The 23,084-nt window shown below is 39.7% G+C and overlaps 1 protein-coding gene across 1 annotated transcript in view; it reads right to left on the bottom strand.

The window, feature by feature from the left end:
- Positions 1–23,084, bottom strand: part of GALNT12 (polypeptide N-acetylgalactosaminyltransferase 12) — a 53,272-nt gene that overhangs the window by 21,966 nt on the left and 8,222 nt on the right. Inside the window, exons 2-7 of the mRNA XM_065831333.2 lie at positions 17,314–17,483; positions 16,403–16,592; positions 12,705–12,890; positions 10,315–10,432; positions 2,850–3,026; positions 49–180 (exon numbers count right to left, since the gene is read on the bottom strand). Of these exons, the coding sequence (XP_065687405.1) occupies positions 49–180; positions 2,850–3,026; positions 10,315–10,432; positions 12,705–12,890; positions 16,403–16,592; positions 17,314–17,483 (973 nt within the window). The remainder of the gene's footprint in view (positions 1–48; positions 181–2,849; positions 3,027–10,314; positions 10,433–12,704; positions 12,891–16,402; positions 16,593–17,313; positions 17,484–23,084) is intronic.

The raw sequence follows: 23,084 nt of genomic DNA on the forward strand, positions 1-23,084 counted from the left end.
GGAGAGCTCAGAGAACTGTGAATAGGCCCCTTCTCAGCAGCCACATACCATTCCATAGAAGCCTGGTCTGTCCTCAGGTACATGAAGCTCTGGGTACACGTTGTCCAAGAACCATTTGAAGTCCTTACATTTCAGCTTCTCTCGAAGGAGTCTCCTTTCTGTCACATCTCCATATGGTTCCTGAAAGAAAAAAAAATAAAAAACTTTCAAAAACCCCAACCGGAGCAGATGCTCTCAAATTATCTGTATACATTATTAGGAACTGTACGCTGAAGCAATGAGTAGGACTTTTAGCAAGGAAAATCCCCATGTTTGGGTGCTGGATTTTATCTCATTATCCTTACATTCGTTAAATGTTGACAAAAAAGAATTGGAGCAGTGCATGTAAAACTTTAAAATATTCTAGAAGACAGTTTGGCTCTCCAAATCTGCAAGTAAGGAAGTCCTTGCATACAGACTGCTGGGAACAGCGAAGGCGTATTGGAAAATAAAACTTCCTTTAGCTGGATAATTGAAAGTCTCAAAAGCAGTGAATGAATCAAGAATTTTAAATTATCCCACCATCCATTTGCAAATTACCTGTACAGACAGTTTCACACTTAACTGATGGAATTTGTATAATCTGCTAATGTTTCTTTTGAACTTCATAGTTTCGGGGGGTGGGGAGCATGAAATCTTAAACCTCCAGAGAAAAGCTTTCATTCCAGACTTTTCCCTGTCTATAGACTGCAGCAGAGTTCACATCTTTTCACATCTGTCTTCAAAAAAAATCTGTCCTTATGTTGACTAAGGACTTCAGACAGTCGGGCATGAGCTACTGTTTGCAGCTCTCAGATTTTTACAGGTCACTTGCCGCACTCCTTCGTGAAACCACAAATACATTTGCATTTCTCAAAGTTGTGGAAATATGACTGAAAACACGAAGCAGATGTAAAATAGAGGCAGAAGATGCCTGCTTAAATAAAGAGCATGACATAATAGCTCTGAGGTCTGAATGTAAATCTTGAAGAGAAACTTTACAGAAGCAAGTTCTGCAGCCATAGCATCAATCATGTTTCCATTATGGAATTTAATGCTTGAGTTAGATGAAGTAAAAGGGACTGAACTCAACTGCTGCAACAGGAGGTACACAGAGTATTAGGGAAACTGGAGTGTATGGGTGGCAGCTTTGATACGTGCAAAAAAACCCCACACTTAGCTCACATCCACTGTGTTACAATAAGCCAATATGCAAAATTTCTGATACTAACATACAAATATCCCTTCAAGTTGAAGTTCTGTCATCACAGATGTCATCTGCCCAGAACTTTACAAGAAAACTTGTTGGTATTTATTGTTGTTTTCTCTTTGCCTATGGCAAGCAGAATCTGCCTGTGAGCTCCCTTCTTCAGACACAAAACCCCTGCTTCTCTCAAAGTCAGACTCTAATAATAAAACCTAAATGGCTTTTATGATGCTGAAGTAAAACAATTATTACAAATGCGTAGACTATAATAATCTAATTACCCAGTTTAATCCAAAGGAACACGAGATGGAAGCTAACCAAGTTCAGCTTCCCCAGTGTCCTCCAGCTTATCTTTTAAAAGTGTAGTGGTTTCAAGAGCATTTTTTCCACTGGCATGTCTACTGGGGTAAGGCCACCCAAACGTGTGGGGAGTTCCCTGTCCCCTGCCTGGTCCTCAAGCTCTGGTCTGGCATGGCCAGAGGTGGGTGCCCAGCAGCCCACCCAGGGCAGGTCTTTCCTTTCCATGCCAAGAGCAGAGCCCGGGGAGATCAAACACCTCCAGAAACAAGCAAGAGCAGAGAGTGATTTCTTTTAAGCTTGAATTTTGGGCTTTGCGTCAGAGGTTCATATAAGTCATTTGTAGATGCTGTGAGGGTATTTCCATGCTATTGTCTTCCAGCCTACAGGCCCCTCACCATAAATATATCCAACATATGAATTTGCACGCTGCATTACTGTTCTGATCTACTCAATTTTCACAGTATTTATCTTCTGAAAAATTTTGCACGCAAACAATGTTTTATTTTCTTCCTCGTGAGAAATAAATATATTAACTTCACTCCCCCCCAAAAAAAAAACAAAAACAAAAACCAACCAAACAACAACACAACAAACAAAAAACCCCAAAACAACAAAACAAAACCCCACAAACAAAAAACAAACAAAAACAAAATTAATTAAAAAAAACCAAACAAACAAACAAAAAACGAACACAAGAACTGATACTTCAGACATTTTATTAGGAACATTTTCATCTGAATTCCCAAGACTGATTTTAATTAATCTTTGTAATATTGTTTTGGCACTTTAAAAAAAAAATTAAACCATGCATTATGCATCAGTAAATCAAACAAAAAAATCCATTCTGTCTTACATCAGTCCAAAGTTTTGCAACTATCACAGGAGAGGTAATTTTGCTAAACATTATTACCATGCTGTTCACTTAAAGATCTACTGTCCATTGAACCTTGCTGACTAAGACTTCACTAATTGTGTGTCTCTCCTGCAATTCTTTATTGATAGAATCCTGTATCAGTTGTTTCATGGAGATGCACATTTTAGGCTAAACAGCTCCTCCTTACTTGGGTCACCTTGCTAAACTTTATTCTTTCATTTAATATTGACACAAACGTGGTCTCCTTCTCTAGTCTTACAGAATTTCAGTTTTTTTTCAATAAATTAAAAATTAAGTAGATTTACACTTATTCTATGTTCAGGAAAAAGTTTCAGAAGAAATAAGAAATAAACATAAAAAGCACTTCATGTTAAATATCAGCTAAATTAATAGTTATTTCATTGAAAACAAATTCAATTGAAATTCCAAGAACAACGGGCTTGAACTCACCAGGCGAGCATGTGGGTTTCGGTGGTAATAAAGTTCTTTATATTCATCCATCCACACTTCAGCTGCACGCACACTATTTGCCAAAGCTTTGGACCGTGAGTACGGAGCTTGTTTGGGGAAAACATGACCTACATGTGAGCAAGGGTGGATCTCAAGACTTCCTCCACACTGCCATATCTGAGTAAAGAATAGACATTTTGCATCATTAATTTGTATCTTTGCAAGCAGATGGATACAAGTGATGATATGTCTTTGCAAGGATAACACCTTCTCAAGAGCATCAAAGCATACTATAAGCAACACATACAATAACTGTGTGTTTCATTTGATGAGATTAAATGAATCCTTGCGAACACTGAGCAAACTACTGGGAGTAACAAGGAGACAACCTCATCTCTGGTTTTATGTGGTATGCAATTGTTTCTTTCTTAGCTTTACTTTCTCCGAAGACATTATGAAGAAATGGTCCACAATATTTCTGCAGGTCTAACAATGGTCTACAATTCAAGTTATACAGTCATTTTTAAGAGTCTATTTCTAGTCCAAATTAGCCATACAAATACCCTCCTCAAAGATACTGATGACTGATTCCTTACCAGAAACTTACTCTTGCATTCTGCAGGACAGCTAACTTGACAAAACATGTAAACTCATCATATTATGGGAGAATGATAAGTTGTGTTTCCATTTCCATATTCACCATCTCAGAAGAGAAGTATGGGTGCCTGGTCATGAAATGTCACTAACCTTTTTCATTGGAAAGCTGGGGAAAGAACCCAAGACCTAACACATGAAAAGAAAAAGCAAAGTAATTCTGTAACTGATCCATGGTAGTGAAAAAAATCTCTCCTATCTAAACCAACATTCCTCCTTGCTGCCAAGGAAAGTACTTGAATGTGAACGTGAAACTGGCAGAACTCACTCTGCCCTTATCCTTATGCCTCTGGTTCTCCAAGTCAGAAAATACATGGCCCTGGGGATAAAGCCCATTCATGACCACCAAGCAGGGACACTAGTCTCAGAACTCTGTGCCAATTTTTGTGATTATTCCCACCTCCTTTGTAAATTGTGGACTTTGGGCAGCTCACCCATACAGCCACTGACCTCAAGTTTGATGTAATGAATGGAAAGCATGTCTAGGTATTTTCCAATTATTATTATGCAATGTGGCAGACAACCTATTTCTGGCAGGTATCTGAAACAAGGGTTCTGAAATCGTCAGATGGCAGGAAAGGCAGGATATGTTGCTGCCCTTGAACCGACTTGAGGTCATCACCAATGGCTCTCATAGACTTCTTGTGGAAGCCTTTTGAGAACTAGCACTTCAGTGAGCTGATTCCCCTCATGTATTCAATTGCACACAGGTGACAGCTCACCTTTCCTTTGTACATGGAAGACAAGCCGAGATGTGCTTAAGGGGTAAAGGTTTGCTCCCTGACAACCTTCTTACATAACAAATACATTTTTAATTACATGTTACTCAAATGAACATGGCAGGAGTGAAACCTATGAGGCAGCAAATAAAACTTCTGTACTGAATAACAACAGATCAGACAGGACCTTATCTCTCTCTCTTCCTGGGACTTTCAGGGATCCAGAAAATCACTAGAGATGGCAGCCTTCAGCATACACAAGATGGACATTGTCTTCGGAATGGTTATTTTAGGGGCTGTTTTTTTCTTTTGTTTGTTGGGTTTCTGTTGTAGTTGGGTTTTGTTTTGGTTTCTTTTGGGGGGTTGCGTTTGTTTTCTGTTTTGTTTTGGGGTGAGTTTTTTGGTTTTTTGTTTGGTTGATTTTTAGTTACTTAGGACTTCTCTCAAATTTCTTAATTTAGAAACTAATGCATGTTGTCTCAGTTGATTTCGTTTGGGATAATGACATCAGACCTTTACAAGCGGCACCATACTGTGCTTAATAAGGAAACTGTAAGCACTGTAATACACGTTTATTTTTATAACAAAAGATGTCCTTAAAGGTATAGGTAATTCATTATTCAAATGTACTGGATAATCTTCCTGGATTTAAAATTTTAATTTCTTGCTTTTCATGAGTGGTTTCTCTCTTTTTTTTTGTTGCTGTTTGGAGAAGTATCTTTGTAATTTGAACAGAAAGATATCTTCACAGGTAAGTTATACTACTGCCATTTTGAAAGCTGCTATGAAACCAGCTATTTTCACTGTAAGATCTCCCTTTTTGAGATCTGTTTCAAAACAACAGCTTTCTTACATTCTAATTTCTACATACAAGATTACTTTTTTAAAGTTGAAATGTATCAAGGAAGGCCTGTTTGTCAACAAATGTTAAGTATCATTAAATTTATTAGATTTCAACAATTTCCATATTTATTTAATTCCATATTAGCATTTTTTAATTGATTATTACTTCTTTGATCAGTCTGTTTTGAAACAAGATATGAGGAATGAACCATAAAGACTACTGGAGTAAAAATGTACAGTTAAGGAGGAAGCACATTCTTCCACTCTTCTGTGGTAAAGTCTGATTTAAATGAACTAAACCAGACCGACTTTATCTCTGTTAAACTGCTGCCAAAAGAGAATTCCATAACAGCTGATTTTTCAGTGATTAAAATTCTGAATTTCTCTAAAAAATAACTGTAGGTTGCTAAGCAATGGTCATTAAATTCTGCTTCCTTTATTAAAACAATTTGAAACTTCTCTTGTCTTCCTATTTAAAACACAATTAAGTATATTTCAGCGAAACAATTCCTAAAAATGTTTCTTTATTTTTTTGCATGGAAAACACATTTCGGCCTCTATATAAAATCAGATGCAAAGAGCAAGGGAAAGAGAGAAAAAGCAAGAAATTCACTAGAGAAAGCCAAGTTCACTACTATGTCCTAAATAAGTGACTCTAGCGAAGGTTATTCCGTAAAACTAGTCACACTTCCTTTAACAGAGAAGCACATTAGATTTCATGTATATTTTGTACGCTCATGTATATGAAAATACGTTTCTTTACTAGGTCTGGCTAACGTGCAGCTCATTATAAAAGCATACTTTTTTCCTTCCACAAGAAAAGAAGACAAGGTGACATTCATTTTTACTTTCATTTTCATCTTGATGCATGCAGGCTATCAAATTCTTTTCTTTTCAGTGACAGTGGCATGACAAAAAGCTGCAGTAAAAGTACAAAACCCACATTAGGATCCCCATCCCTGCTCGGGTCTTTGGACAACTGACCTAGTGCTGGCTCGCTGAATGCTAAATAAGAAAAGCTCTATAAGCTCTACCACCTCCATTCTAACATTAAAATAGTAATAATAATAATAGAATAATAATAATTTTTAAAATGGATGCTACCTTCTGAGTAAAGATAAACTGCAGAAAACACTGTTCCTGCCCGTCTCTGTTGCAATTTTGCTTGCTGGCTTGTAGCTGAGCCCACCTGCCTGCTGCTCCTGCAGGATCTGCTGGAGCTGGGTGGGAAGGGGGGCCTCCCCACCTGCATGAACCCATCCTGGCTGCTCCCACCACAAAACAGATTTCCAGATCTAGGCAGAAAGAAACACCAAAATATCAGAAAAGAGAAGACCCCAGGCAATCGGAGGAGCATCATCCAGGCCTGTGGGCAATGAAATTTCCAAAAGAAGTAAATAGTTGTGCCTTTTTGCACATGCGTGGCTTTCCCTCATGCTGTGATGGTGGGTTGAAAGGCAGACTGCGGGTGTATCAAGCAGTGGTCCCCAGAAACAAACTTACATTGCAGTACCAATAGCAGGACCAAGAGCAGAGAGGGGGAAAAAAGATGCACCCAGTTCCCCTTGCTCCATATACAGGAGGGGGAAGACAAAAGGGCACATTTCACATCCCTCAGAAAGAGGAGTTTCAATGTCCATTATGCCCATGAAGTGAAATATTATTCAGCCAAATAGCATTAAGCAATTTGAAATCAAGGCACATTGACTCGATCCTGCATTCAGCATGCAGCCTCCATCTCTCTTAGTCATCATGCTTTTAGCTGAAGCTTTGTCCTTGTTGCACCTCTCAAAACCACAGAGAATTTCTCCAGCTTAGAATAATTGAAATATGAGAAAGAGAAGGCTCGAGGACAAGTCCTTTCATGCCATCAGGAGACGGTGGTGTTTTCAGAGATGAGAAGAACAACGAATTAATTTACAGAGTTTTTTGGTATCCCTGCTCCTAATTTTCAGGTCTGGCAGGTCTAAAAGCCACAGAGACAACAGAATTAACACTGATCTATCCCTCTTGACCTTCTTCAGTGCTCTGCTGTCTTCCACCAAAACACTCACCACAGCAAACGCGCATACAGGGGCTTGAAATCAAATAGAGGAAAGCATGTTGTACACAATTTGGATCCAAATGCCTACATCCTACTGGCAACCTGCACTAATAAAATTAACATGCCCAGGCACACTCACTGGCCATTGCACAGCCTGTCCTACCAAACCGTTGGCCTCCTAGAAGACAGCCTCTCGAGCCACCTGCAGCATGCAGAGCCCCACACCACAGCTCCCACTCTGCTTCGTCATTTAATCACCTCTTTCAGATCCCGCAAGCCACATGCCTGCTCTCAGCCTGGTGCACAACACACCACAGGCCTGTGGCCACTGACGGAGCACCCTGAGCCCCCAGGCTGGGGCACCCATGTCCCTGCTCAGCCCCTCCAGTGTGCACGGCAGCGTGTCTGTGCACAGCCCCAAGCACACTGGCTCCGAGGACTCTGCTGCCGCTCCTTTTGTGCTTCTCCTGCCTGCTAGGTAGCCTCTGATGCTTCCTCCAGCCCACAAGAAGACCACATTTCTCCATGTTGAAGGAGCAAAGGCACTGCTCATTCATGCTGCTGCACCCCATGGGGTCAAACATCTGGTTGAGGGGAACCAGCAACATCAGAAATCATACTTGCTGCCAGAGCCTGGTAGAGGTCACCAGCAATGATCATTTGTGTCTAAAGCAGCAGCCAGTGCAGGGGCACTCCATGTTATACAGAGCAGGGGTATGGCTTTTCCTGTCTGCAAGCCTTGGTCTACCAAAAGCGAGGCATGAAGAGTGGAAAGCCAAGAACTGCATGCAAAGAGGGCCATCTTCAAGACTTTCTACAAGGAGCTATAGAAAGCTCCCACAATCCATCTCAGAGCACAAAATCCCTGCCATCTGAGGCAGTGCTACCCCTAACTCTGACTGGTTATGGGGCAACTATTTTGGTGCCACCAAATCTGTGGCAGCCATGGTCACAGAAGACATTTCAAACAACATGAAGTAGATCCTGTAATGTCCAGTTCTGTCAACTGTGGCTGTTGTTCCCAAGCTTGCTGGTTTGAAAGATGTGCAAAATTTCTGTGAAGAGGCCAAGCATATAGTGCTATTTTCAAAAGCAGCATCCTTGCCACCTCACAGCTGTTCAGTCTGGTTGCATGTGCACTAGCAGACACAAACAAGTGTCTGCAAGAGCCAGACTTGTTCAGTAGTGCATCCAACATGCTTGCCACTGTTATGCTACATTTGTGGGAGACAGTGTCAAGCTCTCTGATGTAGTTTGCTGCTAAACGGAGGCTCCTGTCTCTGCTTGTTTGTCTGCCACAGTAGTATCAGAGCTGAGAAAGTAAGAGACCCAGCAAGCCCCAGGTCAGCAAGCATCTGTACCCAAAAATGCATGACTCCCTCATTGTCATCACTCCTTCCACTTCCTTGGTAAGCAAGAAAAACAATTTTCCTTTGCCAGAGTTAGCTGGGGATGGTCAGCAAGCTGCTTTCCAGCTTAACCTACGTTGTGTTGTGACTGATGATGAGCATGATTGTTTCTTCGGGCCTGCAAGTACAAACTCAATCTATTGCTACCTCTGGCTCCCTGAACATCCTCTCAAAAAGAAGCCATAAAAATAATTTCATCCAGAGCTATTTCATAACTCCTGACCTTGTGACTGAATAATTATCCCACAGAAAATAAATTCCTTCTAGTGGAAAGAGGGGACCAAGCGCAACAGACACATCAAAGTGGACTACACCAGAACAGGAGGCAGCTGGGAGATTTCTGCTTCAGAAGCTCACAGAGCTACAGAGGTAGGCAAGCCGCTTTGAGCTTCAGGCGGAGGCCTGCTGACCAAGACAAGTAGGCTGTGTGTTTGGATTTACATGCTGGAAACTTTCTCCTGTGTGAGAAAGGAGGTGATCATGAATTCAGATCAAAGAGTAATTCCAGCTGAGAAATCCCCCTCCAGAGAAAAATCATGTCAACTCTAGGTCTGTGCTTATTATCCTCCCTAATCCTCTTCTTTCCTTATTTTTGTGCCCTCTTTGCTAGGATTCCTACACTACAGGCAGCAGGAGACAGGAACAGCAGCCAGGAAGATTCCAGGCTTCTCTGGTGAACAGGTAGACATCAAGTGAGACAGTCTGCTGATGCTTCCTTTCCCAATGAACTGGTTTTGTAACATTAAAATACTATTTATACCTGAAATCTGCTGTCACCTGGGAAAAAAAGCAACCAAACAAAAAAAATCCCAAAACACACACACACACAAAAAAACCAAACCAAACCCCACAAACCACCCCGCCCCATCTCCCCTGCTCCCTCCACAACCAAACAGCAACCCTCCTGTCCCACAATCCAGTGACACACAAAAATGCTAATATGATCATAAAACATACCTGATGATGAGCAGAAAAAGCAAAGGAAATCCAGGATACTAAGGTGTCAACTCCTTGCAAGCCCAAAACAGCTCACAGTGCACCTCTTATACCACCCTGCATTGCTTCAGCAAGCTGAGTGTGTGATATGGGGCAAACCATAGGCAGCCAGTGCTCAGTGGAAACAAGCAGCATCACAGCTAACAACAGAGTTGAGGAGGACAAAACTGTTTTGCTCGTCAGTCTGGAGTGTCTCACATCTCCTCTCTCTCCCACTGCCATAAATCCTTTCCATTCCAGCTACCTATCTGCCTCACACTTGAGCACTGGTCCGCCCTCCAGCGGGGTACAGCTCTACAGTTCCTGGATATTTTCTCCATCATCTTTTATAACCTTTATACAAACTTTTCCTGAAGTGAAATGGAATAAAGCCTTAAAGAAGTGCAGGGGCTGCCTTGTCCCACCCCACTGGTAAGTGCCACCAGCTGCCTCCTGCTCACTCCCATCAACTGCAGTGAGAGCTCCAAGTCACATTACAGAATTAAAAATGTTTCTTTCCAACAATCCTCTTCAAGCCACAGAATGTAAACTTCATCCGCTAATATCACACCACTACTTCAACTCTATACTGGCATTCAAAACAAAGACATGTTTTTAAAAAATGTTTTAAAATGGCTATTCAGAAGGAAAATAGAGCTATAACAGTGTGAGATCAAGGAAGAGACTCACAAATATCTCCCAAAATATTATCTTCTTAATACTTTCTTACACTGCAGTTATCTAAGTAGAAGGGCATCAAGAAAGAAATAAAAAACCTTGTTTTTATTCTCAGGAAAAAACCTTTCAATTGAGCCACTTACCCTAAATGAGAATTCAAGGTTTTCTCCTCCCCAGACTTCCATTCCTGTGTCATATGAACCAAGATAGTCAAAATACTTCTTGCTCACAGAAAACAATCCACCTGCCATGGTCGGAGACCTATGAAAGAGAATAGTAATTCTGAACTAAATAAGAAGCAAAAAAATATAAATTAACAAACCAATGCAATGGATTAAAAAAACCAAAAAAACAAAACAAACAGTAGATTTTTATTTTCCATTTTCTCTTTTTTTTTTTTCCTGCATGCAAAGTAACAGACACTGATCAGTTATCATTGAGCAATCTAAATTTAATTTTGTGGTAAAAAATTGTATTTGAAACAAGCTCGGGAATGTATTAAAATAAAAATAACAATGTGTCCTGGTTTTGTTGACCTTGACACAATGAAATCAGAGAAGATAAACACTGTGTTAATACAATTCTTGCAACCATAGTGTCTTTGTGAGCAAAAAGAAATTACTAGTCTCTTACGTTCACACAGTAGAACATAAGCTTGTTTGTGGCAGAACTATACTAGTCAGCTCTGAAATTCTAAGTGCACTATTTTGCTTAAGTAATAAGTATACAAATATTTGTGCTTTAGTAATTAATAATAACATTCCCGATCCTATTAATAGCCAGTGGACAAACTCTCAGACACCAATTCAGCAGAATTAAGTAAGTATAGCCCCTAAAGAGATTATTTTTTTCTTTCTAAGATTTGCCTAACTGCATTTTTAAATTTTTTTTACTAAGTTTGGGGGAAAAAAAAAAAAAAAAACAAAACATCAGGAGTCAAGACCAAAGACCAGATCCTCATTGAAGACTGCAAGGCCCAGAGTGACAGTGCACTTAAGGGATGTACTTTCAGTAGGGTAGTACATGTACATATACATAAACCTGGTTTTGTTCAGTATTGCTCCTGTTTACAGTCTTAGAAAATTACCCTCTTTAAAGTGCCAAGCATATAATGCTGGTTGGAACTAAGTTCAGCTGACACACTATGAATTTTACTAAATTGCTGTTGAGGTAAATATTAACAAATGCTTGGCACAGTTATCAATTACTCTTAATCTGTCAAAATGAATTTTTGAAGAAACACCGTTTTACACTGTCATATGTTGTTTCAAAGAATGGAATGAGATAAGACAGAAGTTAAAAAACCCAAACTCCATAACCACTCAGATTCTTCTGTCTCACTCCAAATCTCATCCTTCCAAGCACAACTGTGGGTGACACCACTCTCAGCACTGCTGCCTTCTCCAGACACTTGCCAAGCCCACAGTCCTCAGGCTACTGTGAAGCTTTATCCCTCATCATTTTCCCCTTGGCATGCCAAAGACAACTCTACTCATTATGGAGAAGAAAAGCATTGTATTTAAAATAAAGGCTTTAAAAACACTCACTGTACTTTGAAACTTTTCTCAAGGAGGATGTGGACTAATATATGCTGAGAAGGACTAAATTACTGCCTCACTTTTCCCATTAAAAAAAAAAAAAAAAATGTTCTCTCTGTTGAGGATGAGTTCATTATATATGTGAAGTACTGGGTACTGTTATAATGATAACTGACCTAGAAAAGACAGAGAAAAATTAACCATTCTGTATTTGTTATAGTCTGTAAGATCACATCATAAACAAAAGCAAGGACTAACAAAATCATGATGTTAAAAATGCCAAACAACTGCTTGGTTTCTTACAATACACTGGTGAAATACAGCAGCTTCCAAGTTGAACACAGCAGGCCCTCAGTTATAAAGCTTTTGTCGACAGTGTCCATTTTCCAGATGCACTCTTTGTACTCATACCTTACCTCCCCTAAAAATACAGCATGGAGTGACAAATAACACTGACTGACTGCAACTTGTCTGATAACAAAACAAAACTAAAACCCACAAGGAAGATATTTGCATCAGCTCCTGTGAGTTAACTCTTCAATAGAAACTGCGGTGGATAGAGCTGTATCATTTCATCCCCGTAAAGAACTGCCAAACTGGTTTACCTTTGAAAACAGCACAAGGAACCACCACTATCGCTACAGCACACATAGTCTTCAAAACTACTTTTGCCTTCTTATAGTTGATGATTTTTTCCCTTTTTCATCATTGATAATGATACATTTTCTACAACGCGGATCTCTGCTTTGCACAGAAGACATGCTTCAGCATTAGTTAATCGGTTATAACCTTTCCGTGTGCTGATAAGCGTCTGAGGGAGTTTGCCTGTAGGAGTCCAGAGACTCCTGCAATAAGGATTCCATATGGAACTAAAAAAAACATGTAACTTTTACTAATATGCTCGTTTCTCAAATATTTTTTAGCATCTGGCATTTCCAAGTCAAATCAAAACCACTTGTAACATTCACAGTTTCATAAGACGCGTAAAAACTAACCTGATCACATCGGTCTTGGACTTCCTCCGTTTTTGTTCTCTTTCAGGTGTACTATGCCAAGTGAAGACCAGCCTCCAGTCAAACCCACCAATCTGTGGCTCACCAGCATTTCCCAAGTACTCAAATGTATTCCAGTCAATAACATCAATAACAGGGCACACGACAGCTGATTCTTCTTCCGCAATCCTAATATGTTTTTAAAAGAAAAAGGTGAATCCCATTAGATACTTCACAGAATCACATAATGGCTGGGGCTGGAAGGGACCTCTGGAGATCATCTAGTCCAACCCACCTGCTAAAGCAGGTTCACCCAGAGCAGATCACACAGGAAGGTGTCCAGGCGGGTTTGAATGTCTCCAGAGAAGGAGACTACATAGCCTCTCTGGGCAGCCTGTTCCAGTGCTCTGGCACCCTCAAAGTAAAGAAGTTTCTCCTCATGTTTAGATGGAACCTCCTATGCTTCTTTTAAAAACTAGAACTGTCAAGAACAGAAAATGCTTACAAATACTAAATATGAAGCTTTGCTCTTTTTCAATTCATGCTGCAATACAAGGAAATAATAGCTACAAGAATAAACTGGAAGATTGATGCTTGCCAGGTGCCTACAGCTGAGTCCATCCTGATGCATCCTCAGAAAGCATCAATCTTACTGGACAGTGGAAGCAAGGTATGCCAGATGGCTTGAGATAACGCATTCAGCATCTGGCTTGGTTGCTATGGCCAGCACCACATTCTCAATAAAAGCATCTATTTTGTTTTGTCAAGGTAGCTGCATTTAAGATATGAAGAGAGCAGCATGATGGTACAGTTCTGCAAAGATTAATAATAGATCAGCTAGCCTCTTGGCTCTTAAAGTCATGGTTGTTATTGCAACTGTGGTCACTTGCAAACAAAGTTATACCGAGCACTATAAGAGTAATGCAAAAAGAAGCCATGAGCTTAAACACAAAAAAACATGCAACATGAGAATCAGATCTCCAACAGTGAAGCACATATGAAGAAGGCCTCCAGAAAGCCTGGCAACATAGGAGATAAAAAGGAGAAAAAATGTAGTACTGCAGAATGACATACCTATCAGCAAGGTTGATCTAAAGATAATGAAGATCTTTATCATACTAAGAATGCATCAGAGCTGCAACATTTCTTGCAGGTCTACTTCTGCAAGGAGATAAAGCCCTTCCTCCCATTTCTTAATGACACGCAGGGCTTTCCGGATTCCTTTCCAAAAGCGTTTGCCCTTACAAAAAGCAATGGGATCCTTTGCCTTCACCTCAACTTCTGGAAAAGCCTGTTTCAGTGCTAGGAGAGATCAACTCCAAGCACAAGCTCAAGCTCAAGCTAAGGTCTTTCTCCTACATCACCTTCTAGTAATTTTCTTTACACTAGTCTTAGACATCTCCTATTAGTTCCGTGAAACAAAGTGATTTGTTTGAATTTAAGATGCTAGTACTTGTTTTAGCCCTGCATCTTCTGATTTGCATATTCCAGAGGAGAAGGAAAATTGAACGTATTATATCGCCAAACAAGGAAGAAATGTGATATATCTGCCACTCAAGGGGAGCTTGTTCTTCATGGGATTATTAAACTTAAAACCTGCAGGTTGTCCAAGGGGCTTTGACTCTGAAATCAGAGCAGCTCATGGTGGTTAAATGCAGCAGAGAACAGCCGCAGTTCCACAGAAGTATTGTCTGAGCTGAGAAAGGCTGACTTAAGTATGAAATGGTCTCGTATTGCTGGAGGGAAGATGCGATGCAGCTGTTTTCTTCTTTATGATCTTTCATTTAAATCCTGTTTGGTAGAACACACAAAAGGGCTTATACAAATATTGCTATATCCTGTTTGATTTGCATAAAACTTATGTACAAAGCAATGAGAATGATACGTACACAGAGGAAAAAAAATCCCAATAAAATGTAAAAGTGCTTTGTTGCTCCTGTGAAGGAAAAGGAGTAAAAATTAGGTAGCTGGCATATAATTTCAGTTATGAAAGGAACCAAGTAAATGAAAAGCCATCACCTTTTCTGTAAGTTAAAAATTAACTAGATGGTACAATGCATAGGCAGCTTACAAATACAACCATGCATTGCAAATTGCTAACGCTCATGTATTGCTCCCATACATTTGAGTCAGATATGTCACACAAACATCACCTTAGAGATGTACATCTGCATGGGCAGCAAGAAGGGAAAAAATTCCAAGACACAGCCAGAACTAACTTTTTACAGAAGGTGATTTATTACACATAAAATTATCCACATCCTTCCTCAAGATTGCCATCTAGTGGTTCACTAAAGAAGTGAAGAAATTACAGAACAATCTCCACAGATACATACTGTTTCCTCAGAGGGCAGTCGTTAAAAAACATGCCTATTCTTTGATTTTATGTTTTTTCCTTTCATCATACTATCTATACTGTTCATAGTTAACCCACAGTTACCTGGAATATACTCACTGTGAAATTTAGAAACAAATTAAATATGACAATTTTGAGGGGAAAAAAAAAAATCCAGATACAATTTCAAGTGGACATGGGGAGTTTGAGAACACAATTTCCACCACGAATCAGGAAGACTTGCACTCCTCAAGACAGCATCTGTTTTTAGAAACCTCCCTCCAGTTTGCATAAGGATGTTTTGTCTCATCCTCCTCTGAAGTCTGCAGTACCTGGCAGAAATCTTTACAGGATGCAAATCGAATCACTGCCCTTGAGGAAAGGATTTTTTTAGAATTATGCTTTAAAGGCAGTGGGTTTCTATATACAATATCTAGGAGGTCTGATTCGGGTACTGTATCAATCAGTATCTGCTAACGGCATCCAAGGGGGTAAAGACATAATCTGTCAGCAAGCAAAGCGATACAGCCGCCTGCATGCATTGGGGGATGGCAGGGTGCTGCAGTGAGGTGTATCAGGAGCAGAACCGACAGCAGGAAAAGTGCATGTATGGCTGCTGACTATGCATGAGTGAAGTTTCAAGAATATCATAAATATTCTAAGTTGTAATAGAGAGCTAGCATACTAGGGTTTAGGGGGTTTTGTCAGATTTTTTGCTTGGTTGGTTGGTTTGGTTTTAATCAATGGAAGTTTTCTGAACTGTCCAACAGATATGCAGTATAGATGAAAAACTACATTGCTGTAAAATACAGTGTCCCAGGACAGATGGTGTCCAAGTAAAAGTCAGTGCTGAAGTAACATTAACTCCCCCCTATTCTACCCTGTGATGCTTTACATCAGAACCAGTTTGGAAAGATGGATTCATTCAGGACTAGGAAGATGGAGTTTGTTGACTTCTATTCCAGTCTGCTTACGTGCACATTCCCATGCAACAAGGGATGTCTCAGGGCATGCATCTTTCCAGACCTCCTTCTCATCCACCACCCAGGCTGACAGAAGCAGCCACCTTTGCCAAGGTAGTTTCAAAGCTGGGGGAGGATTCCTCTTCCTGAAAACAAAATTTTCCCTTTTCTGAAGAAAAAGAGCAGCCTGGTCATTGGGAGAAAACAAAAATCCACCTCCTGATCTTCCACGCTTCCATTTGCTGCCCCACGTCCAGGAGACAAACACTGGCAGTGCCCCAGGGACCAGAATGCAGTAACCTTTGGTAAATGTCTGCAAAGAGTCATTTTTCCACTGTTGAAGTGTGCCAAACCGTCTTTTCTTCTGCAGCAGGACAGAAAACAACCCCAGAGCAAAACCTCACCTTGCCAGCAGTGGCTCCAGCCAGCCCTCATGGCATTCGCAGTGGCAGTCCAGGAACGTCAGGATGTCGCCTTTGGCTATGGATGCCCCCAGCAGCCGGGCCCGAACCAGCCCCTCTCGCTTATTTGCACGGATAAGACGCACCTTGCGTAAGCCAGCCACGTAATTTTCCAGAGTCTCCTTTAAATGTTCTGTAACAAACAATAAAAGAAAGGAAGAATGTAATTCTGGAATGATCGGTTTACGTCATGCTACAGAAAGCTGTTTTTTTAGTAGCATATTACTTATAGCAGTGCCTTAAAGCTACCAGTATTTTGAACTCTGATTCTGCTATACTGTCCATGTTAGGAAAGGACAAGGAAAAAGCACCGAAATTGGATGAATACAAATCATGGTTACTTTTAAGAAACTGAATGCTTTGCATTTGCCTCTATAATTCATTTCCAAATTGTTACATGAGTCTCAAATGTTGTGTAAAGCTTTTTCCATGGAAAAGTTTTATTCTTAACACAATTCACGCGTGGTGGAAAATGCCAGCATTGTTTTGTGTCTCAGAATTCAAATGCAAACAGATAACCAGGTAGCTCCTTACTATATCTTATGCCAGGGAAACCTTGGAGCGATCAAAATTTGCTCAAATTAGGAAACCTGAAATGCTCCAACCAGACTGTAGTTATCTACATATGCCAATACTCATGTTACAACACCACAAATATGGCTCCTCATTCTAAACTAAATTTAGTCCAGAACTCAAGATTTTCACTGGCATGCTACAAGAAAAACCATTTTCCAGTTAGATACTGTCATACAATTTTATGGTATGTTACCCAAACAGTGTATCTTTTCCTCCTGTGACTGGCTGGCCAGAAGACCTCACCAACAATTAACATTATTAAGAATTATTCCTCCTACCTTTGTCGCTGTAATCATCTACAAGGATAATTTCTTCCAGAAGTATATCTGGAGATGTCTCAAGAACACTGTGAACAGTTCTCAGAAGTGTTGACCAAGCCTCATTATAAAATGCTATCACAACGGAGGTTTTTGGCAGGCTGTAATAATCATACTTCTTCTCTCTGCATCTGTAAGGGAGAGTACTACTTTTAGTACAAGTGCAAAAGCATGTTTTAATTGTTCAGAATAGTATTCTCAAATGAAGAGTTCATATGGTACTTACTAACTGTAAACAAGAACATATAAAGGTTTTTAAAAGAACTGTATGTACATGGAAAAGTCATGTAAACGCTTCCAGGAAACCAGGCTTCCAGAAGTCCCACTTTCACAGCAGCACTAAAATTCTGCAAACCCAAAAATATCTATAAATAAAAATAACGGGAGGTACTCTGGGCTGGTGTATGTGCAGTAGCTGTCTTTGCACAAAATTACCCAAAGTAGAGGAACAAGCAATCGCCAAACCACGCCTCACATTACAGAAAGAAACAAAAGAAATACAAAACCTAAATGTGGTAGAAACAGCAGCATACATTACTGCTAACTTGTGCTTGGTAAGACAAAACAAGTGCTAGACAGTGAAAATGTAACTGTGAAGGAACCGCAATACATATAGAGCAAAAAAAAACAGCAACAGAACTGAGATGTGTGTACACTGAAGCAGAATTTGGGAAGACCACATAACTGCCAAGATATAGTAGCGAAATCTGCAAAAAACACAGACAGACATAGAAATGCATATTTTTTGGCTCCATGAACAACCAGAAAGTTTGCAAACTTTTGGATTAAGCTCCAGAATGCATCTCCTATAAATATATATATGAACTTTTCTAAATGAACATAAAGATGCCAAGAAACTTCCAGCTGAGCCAAATGTGTAAATTGTTAAAGATACCCCTGGTCTGAAATATATATTTTTTTTAAATGACAGTATTTATTATTCTATCATTTCTCTCTTTTCCTTAGAGCATGGTCTATGAGTAGTTTTGTTAAAAACAAACAAAAAACAGTAACAGTTTAGAGACGTTTGAACTTTCTTACACCTCCAGCTTACTGCCTGGCTTCACCGAGGCTCGTACGGGAAGAATGGACATTTTTCAGCTTCTGTAGGCTACTAGGTCATGATAGACACCAAAGCAGGTAGGACATCCCTTCCAGCAAAACAACAGCAGCGAGTCCTCCAAAACCTATGCTGTTGGGAGTTGAAGATGGAAACTAGAACTGCTCAATAGAAAATGTGACAGCAAAATCCCTCAGGTCAGTTTAGGAGAACTGAAATTCCTCAAAACGTGCAGAAAATGACATTAGAAAAAAATCACTTACAAATAGCACATCGGGATGTATTTCCTGATCAATTAATGCTGCTGTTAGCAATTAAAAAAGATGACTTCTAGGTTTCGTTAAAGATTAGGCAACATTTATTAAGATGTGTGGTACAGAAAGAAAAAAATCTGAATATTCCTAAAATCAAAATTCTTAGGAGGAACAAAAAAGTGTGTAAAGTACTTTTACAATAAATACCTGAAAATGAGGAAGCAATGAGGAGAAATGACACTTGGGGAGAGCAGGCACACAGAAGAGTGCATCTCAAACATGAAGGGAATGCGATGCAACGACACCCAGTGTATAAGATGCATATGTGTGCACACACACATACAGATGTACATCGACGGGTAGATATACACACACTTTTACAGTGAAATACAAAAATGCCCATCCCTTCAGGCTGTAACTTCTTCGGAGCCAAACAGGGGCATTCACAGAGAGCTGCCTCACACCACTGGCTGGTGACAAAAGTGATAGATTTTGCCAAATATTCATGTATAAACACATGAGAAAGGAGTGACATTTTAATTACCTTTTTTTTTAAGCAGAAAAACCTACTGTATGACTACAATTTTTGAAATACGTATTTACTTTAGCCTATTGAAAAACATTTATTCTGAGTACTGCCAGTAAAATTCTTCTTACATATCACAGCCACTTGTACCAGTAATTTCTGTTAATTTCTTGATGAAAATGGGGTCTTTACCTACCCATTTTAAAAAACTGAAGGAAAAAAAAAATAGAAAATCTTCATGCAAGCTTTCTCTGGAAAATATCTCAGAAAGATTCACGGAATAATAATGTTGCACTCCATTATTTAAAAAAGGAAACCCAAAAGGTCTAAAGAAGCTTATGAGCCTCATTATAGATTAAAGACTTCAATGGATTTGCCTGAAAATTACATTCTGGAGACGGGAAACATTAACTTGGCACAGAGCAAGGCAATCCCCAGACTGCTTGTGATTCACTGTGCGTTGCTGCCTCCTTCCCTGAGCACACCCTGCATTGCAGGAAAAGGTCACCCTCCTGTGGGACGCACCACAGCACACGTTTCTAAGGTTTCTGAAGTCAGGAAAGAGGCCAAAAAAGAAAAAGGCTTTTTATTTACAAGTTCCCTGGTGGAAAGCAGCAGGCAAGTGCAATGCAGGGCGGGCTGCTAGCCTGCATGGCTGCCCTGCCCTGAGTGGGGTGTGGACCCCTGTCAGGCCGCTTCCCCAAAATGGGCTGGCTGGATGGGGATGACACCTCACCGAGGAAAGGAACCATCGCACCTTGCATGCTGAAATACACAGAGCACGGCTGAAAGCTTAGCTTTTTAGTACTTTGTTTTGGGGAAAACTAATTGTCACATATAGAGCAACTGGAATTTTGAAACTTTTACTTTTAAAAAATGGGGGATGGAGGGGAAAAAGTTACTCAACTTCTATGCAGATTTCCATGTTTGTCCCAGAAATTTCTACCAAGACATATATACCTTACTAGATTGGAACAAGATCTCAACTGTTAGCAGTCACAAATATTGTAGCTAAAATGAAACACACTTCTCCTTATCTTTCTGTACTGAAAGAAATGTCAATGAGTTTTGCTAAATCTTAAAAAGCAAACCAATGAGGAGATTAGAAACCTAAAGCATTTAAACCCTGGAACAATAATAGTATAAGCAAACCTTGGAAAAAACAAATGAATCCCTGGAATGGAAATGCTTAAAGTGTTGTTGAATAACAATTACGCAGCATGCATATGGACACTAAACATTACCACTTCACAAGATACATAAGCTTCAAAAAACCCACTACAAGTATGAAACCTGACTTAAAGCCTAGTGGTCATAACTCAGCTTTTCCGTTTCCCAACTTCTATTTACCACAGAATCACTTTAGCAATGCACCTTTTGTATTCACCTTTGCAAACTTCAGGATGTATTTTTTATTCTCTGTGTGTCAGCCAAGTATTCAAGCTCCTACTTTCCAAGTGAATCATTTCATTCCTATTTTAGGTTATTCAGAAAAAAAAAAAAAAAAACAAAAACCCAAGTGTGTATCAGTTAGAATATGCCATTAAAATGACAGGGAAGATATAAACAGGTGACAGTAGTCCCAAAATAATGTTTTTGTGGATACTGGGAATGTATATTTATACTGTCTATACTGCAAGCTGCTTTCAGTTTCTGACTAAGGCACTCTTCAGAGCACCCTCAAATGCATAACACTGTCCTTCCCAATATAGAGGATCATATTAAGACAGGATTAATTGCATCTCACATTAGAAATCTAAAAGTTAAGTGCTATCTTTGAGCTAATTATCTGGACTCTGCAAGGCCATAAAGACAGATCCAGAAGGCGATTCACCTCACCCTCCATTCATCTAGTGCAGACAAACAGACCTTGTTGGCCTCAACCTCCCCCTTGTCTATAGAGGTTTACCTATAGATCAGATGCTTAACTTTTCTACATGTGAAGTTAAACAACAGGAAACTACCTATAGTCCTGACTGTTGGCTGACTGATACACGCCCTTGAACCTAGTTATAACTACCAAATGGTTTGTAAAAATGTAACAGACACGAGGAAATGAGTTGCCTGTAAACATGACATTTCCAAGCACAGACAACAAATCTAGAAGCGTTGTCATTTGAAGTCTGACATATTCTTTCACTACTCTCATCTTATTCAACCACAGGAACAACTATTTACATAGGTAATAACTATATATATTAAAAAAACCACACCTAAGTTAAAAATGTGTGCATGTTGAATGGGTTAATTTTCTTTAGGAAAGTACACATATCTCTGGTCAAGCTGATTTTGGAAAAAGTTATCAGATACAAGGACCAGTCACTGCAGAAAAACCTACTGCCAGCACATGTGAGCAGCTTTTTCAGATTCAGCAAAGAAAGGCATAGAGCTTTAAATACGCCTTGAACTTAACTGAAAAACACTGATATATAATGGATAACAACAATAACACGATGCAAAGGACTGACACCTGCTCAGCCTCCACCCTCTGATGGCTCCTGTTCTCTGCAGCCTCATTAAAAAATGCACAGGTAGAGTCCTTGTGCACAGGGGAGTTGCACCCAGAGAAAACGTGTCTGGGACTGGCCCCACCACCTCCTGGGGAGTGGGGCTGGGACACTGCCCTGCTCCAGCAGCCGCCTGCTCCAGCATCATCCTCTGCTCCCCACAGGCACCCTCTGCCACACTGGGTGGATGTTCCAGGAATCCTCCCCACTTGATCACTGTGGCTTAAAAGACAGGTATAAAGCAAGAAATGCCAAAAGACAAAGCTTTTCTTCATCAGTTTATGCTAACCCAAACATCTCTATTTTGAAATTCTAATTGTATTCATCCATTAATCTAAATTTCTAGGCAAGAAGAGAGAATAATGCTGGTACGTACCCAAACACAAACTTAAAACCATGTTCACTATGTACCATCTTTCTTAGATCTTTCACTACAGCATCTACTCGAACATTCGACTCCACAAAATGCACACTGAGGCACAGCATGTAAAGGTGTATCATCATAAATCCACATTCCTATGGGTTCTTGGTTTTACCTTTTCATTCTGCATTTGCAAGTCACAGCCTGAGACTATACAGCTGACAAGTTTAATATTTTAACCTTGGAATCTACTGCACTACAAAATTTTCTGTTAGCAAGTTTTACAATAGGTTATTTATTAGAAGCTAAGGAGACATCAGTCAGGAAATGTCTAAACAAAATTAAATGGGCTATTTTGGAGAACATTTGTGTCAATTAATGTAATCACTCAATTTATTTCATTGTAAGGAACTGTTTCTCTTAGAGATGTGTATCTATACACAGAAAGAGAGAGCATGAATGTGTGTACACCGGGCATGCTGCCATCAGTTAATTAGGAATGGTTGCTGACATAGTTTTATATAAGTGTTTCACCACAACTGCAACAGTGATACGGCAAGGGAAAATACATTTTTAATCTCCAAATTTGATCTTCAATATGCACAGTTACTCATATTTTAAGAAAAAAAACATGAAATGTTCTGTGAGTTTTCAAAGATTTGCTAAGAAATTATTTGTTCATAAATTAATTCATACTTTCTGACAGTATATAATATATACCTTATATACTGTGTAAGTTTTGCTTTTGAAATTTCAATGTGAATGCCCAAGAATACAGGCAAGTTCAAAATTGCATTGCTTCTCTCAAGAGGTTCAAAATAGCACGTGTCACTGCTATATCTGATTTAACATGATTTACGTGACTATGGTATGTGACATTGCCTTATACACAGTACCACAGCATCACCCAGCAAACACAGTCAGAAACCTAATTCAGGATTGCACACAATGGGCTTACTGGGTTTGTTATGGTGGGTCACAAACCCACCAACAAAACACAACCTCCTTTTCTCTTCCTAATTTG

This window comes from Patagioenas fasciata, chromosome 2, assembly GCF_037038585.1.
Source record: "Patagioenas fasciata isolate bPatFas1 chromosome 2, bPatFas1.hap1, whole genome shotgun sequence".
NCBI classification, from domain to species: domain Eukaryota; kingdom Metazoa; phylum Chordata; class Aves; order Columbiformes; family Columbidae; genus Patagioenas; species Patagioenas fasciata.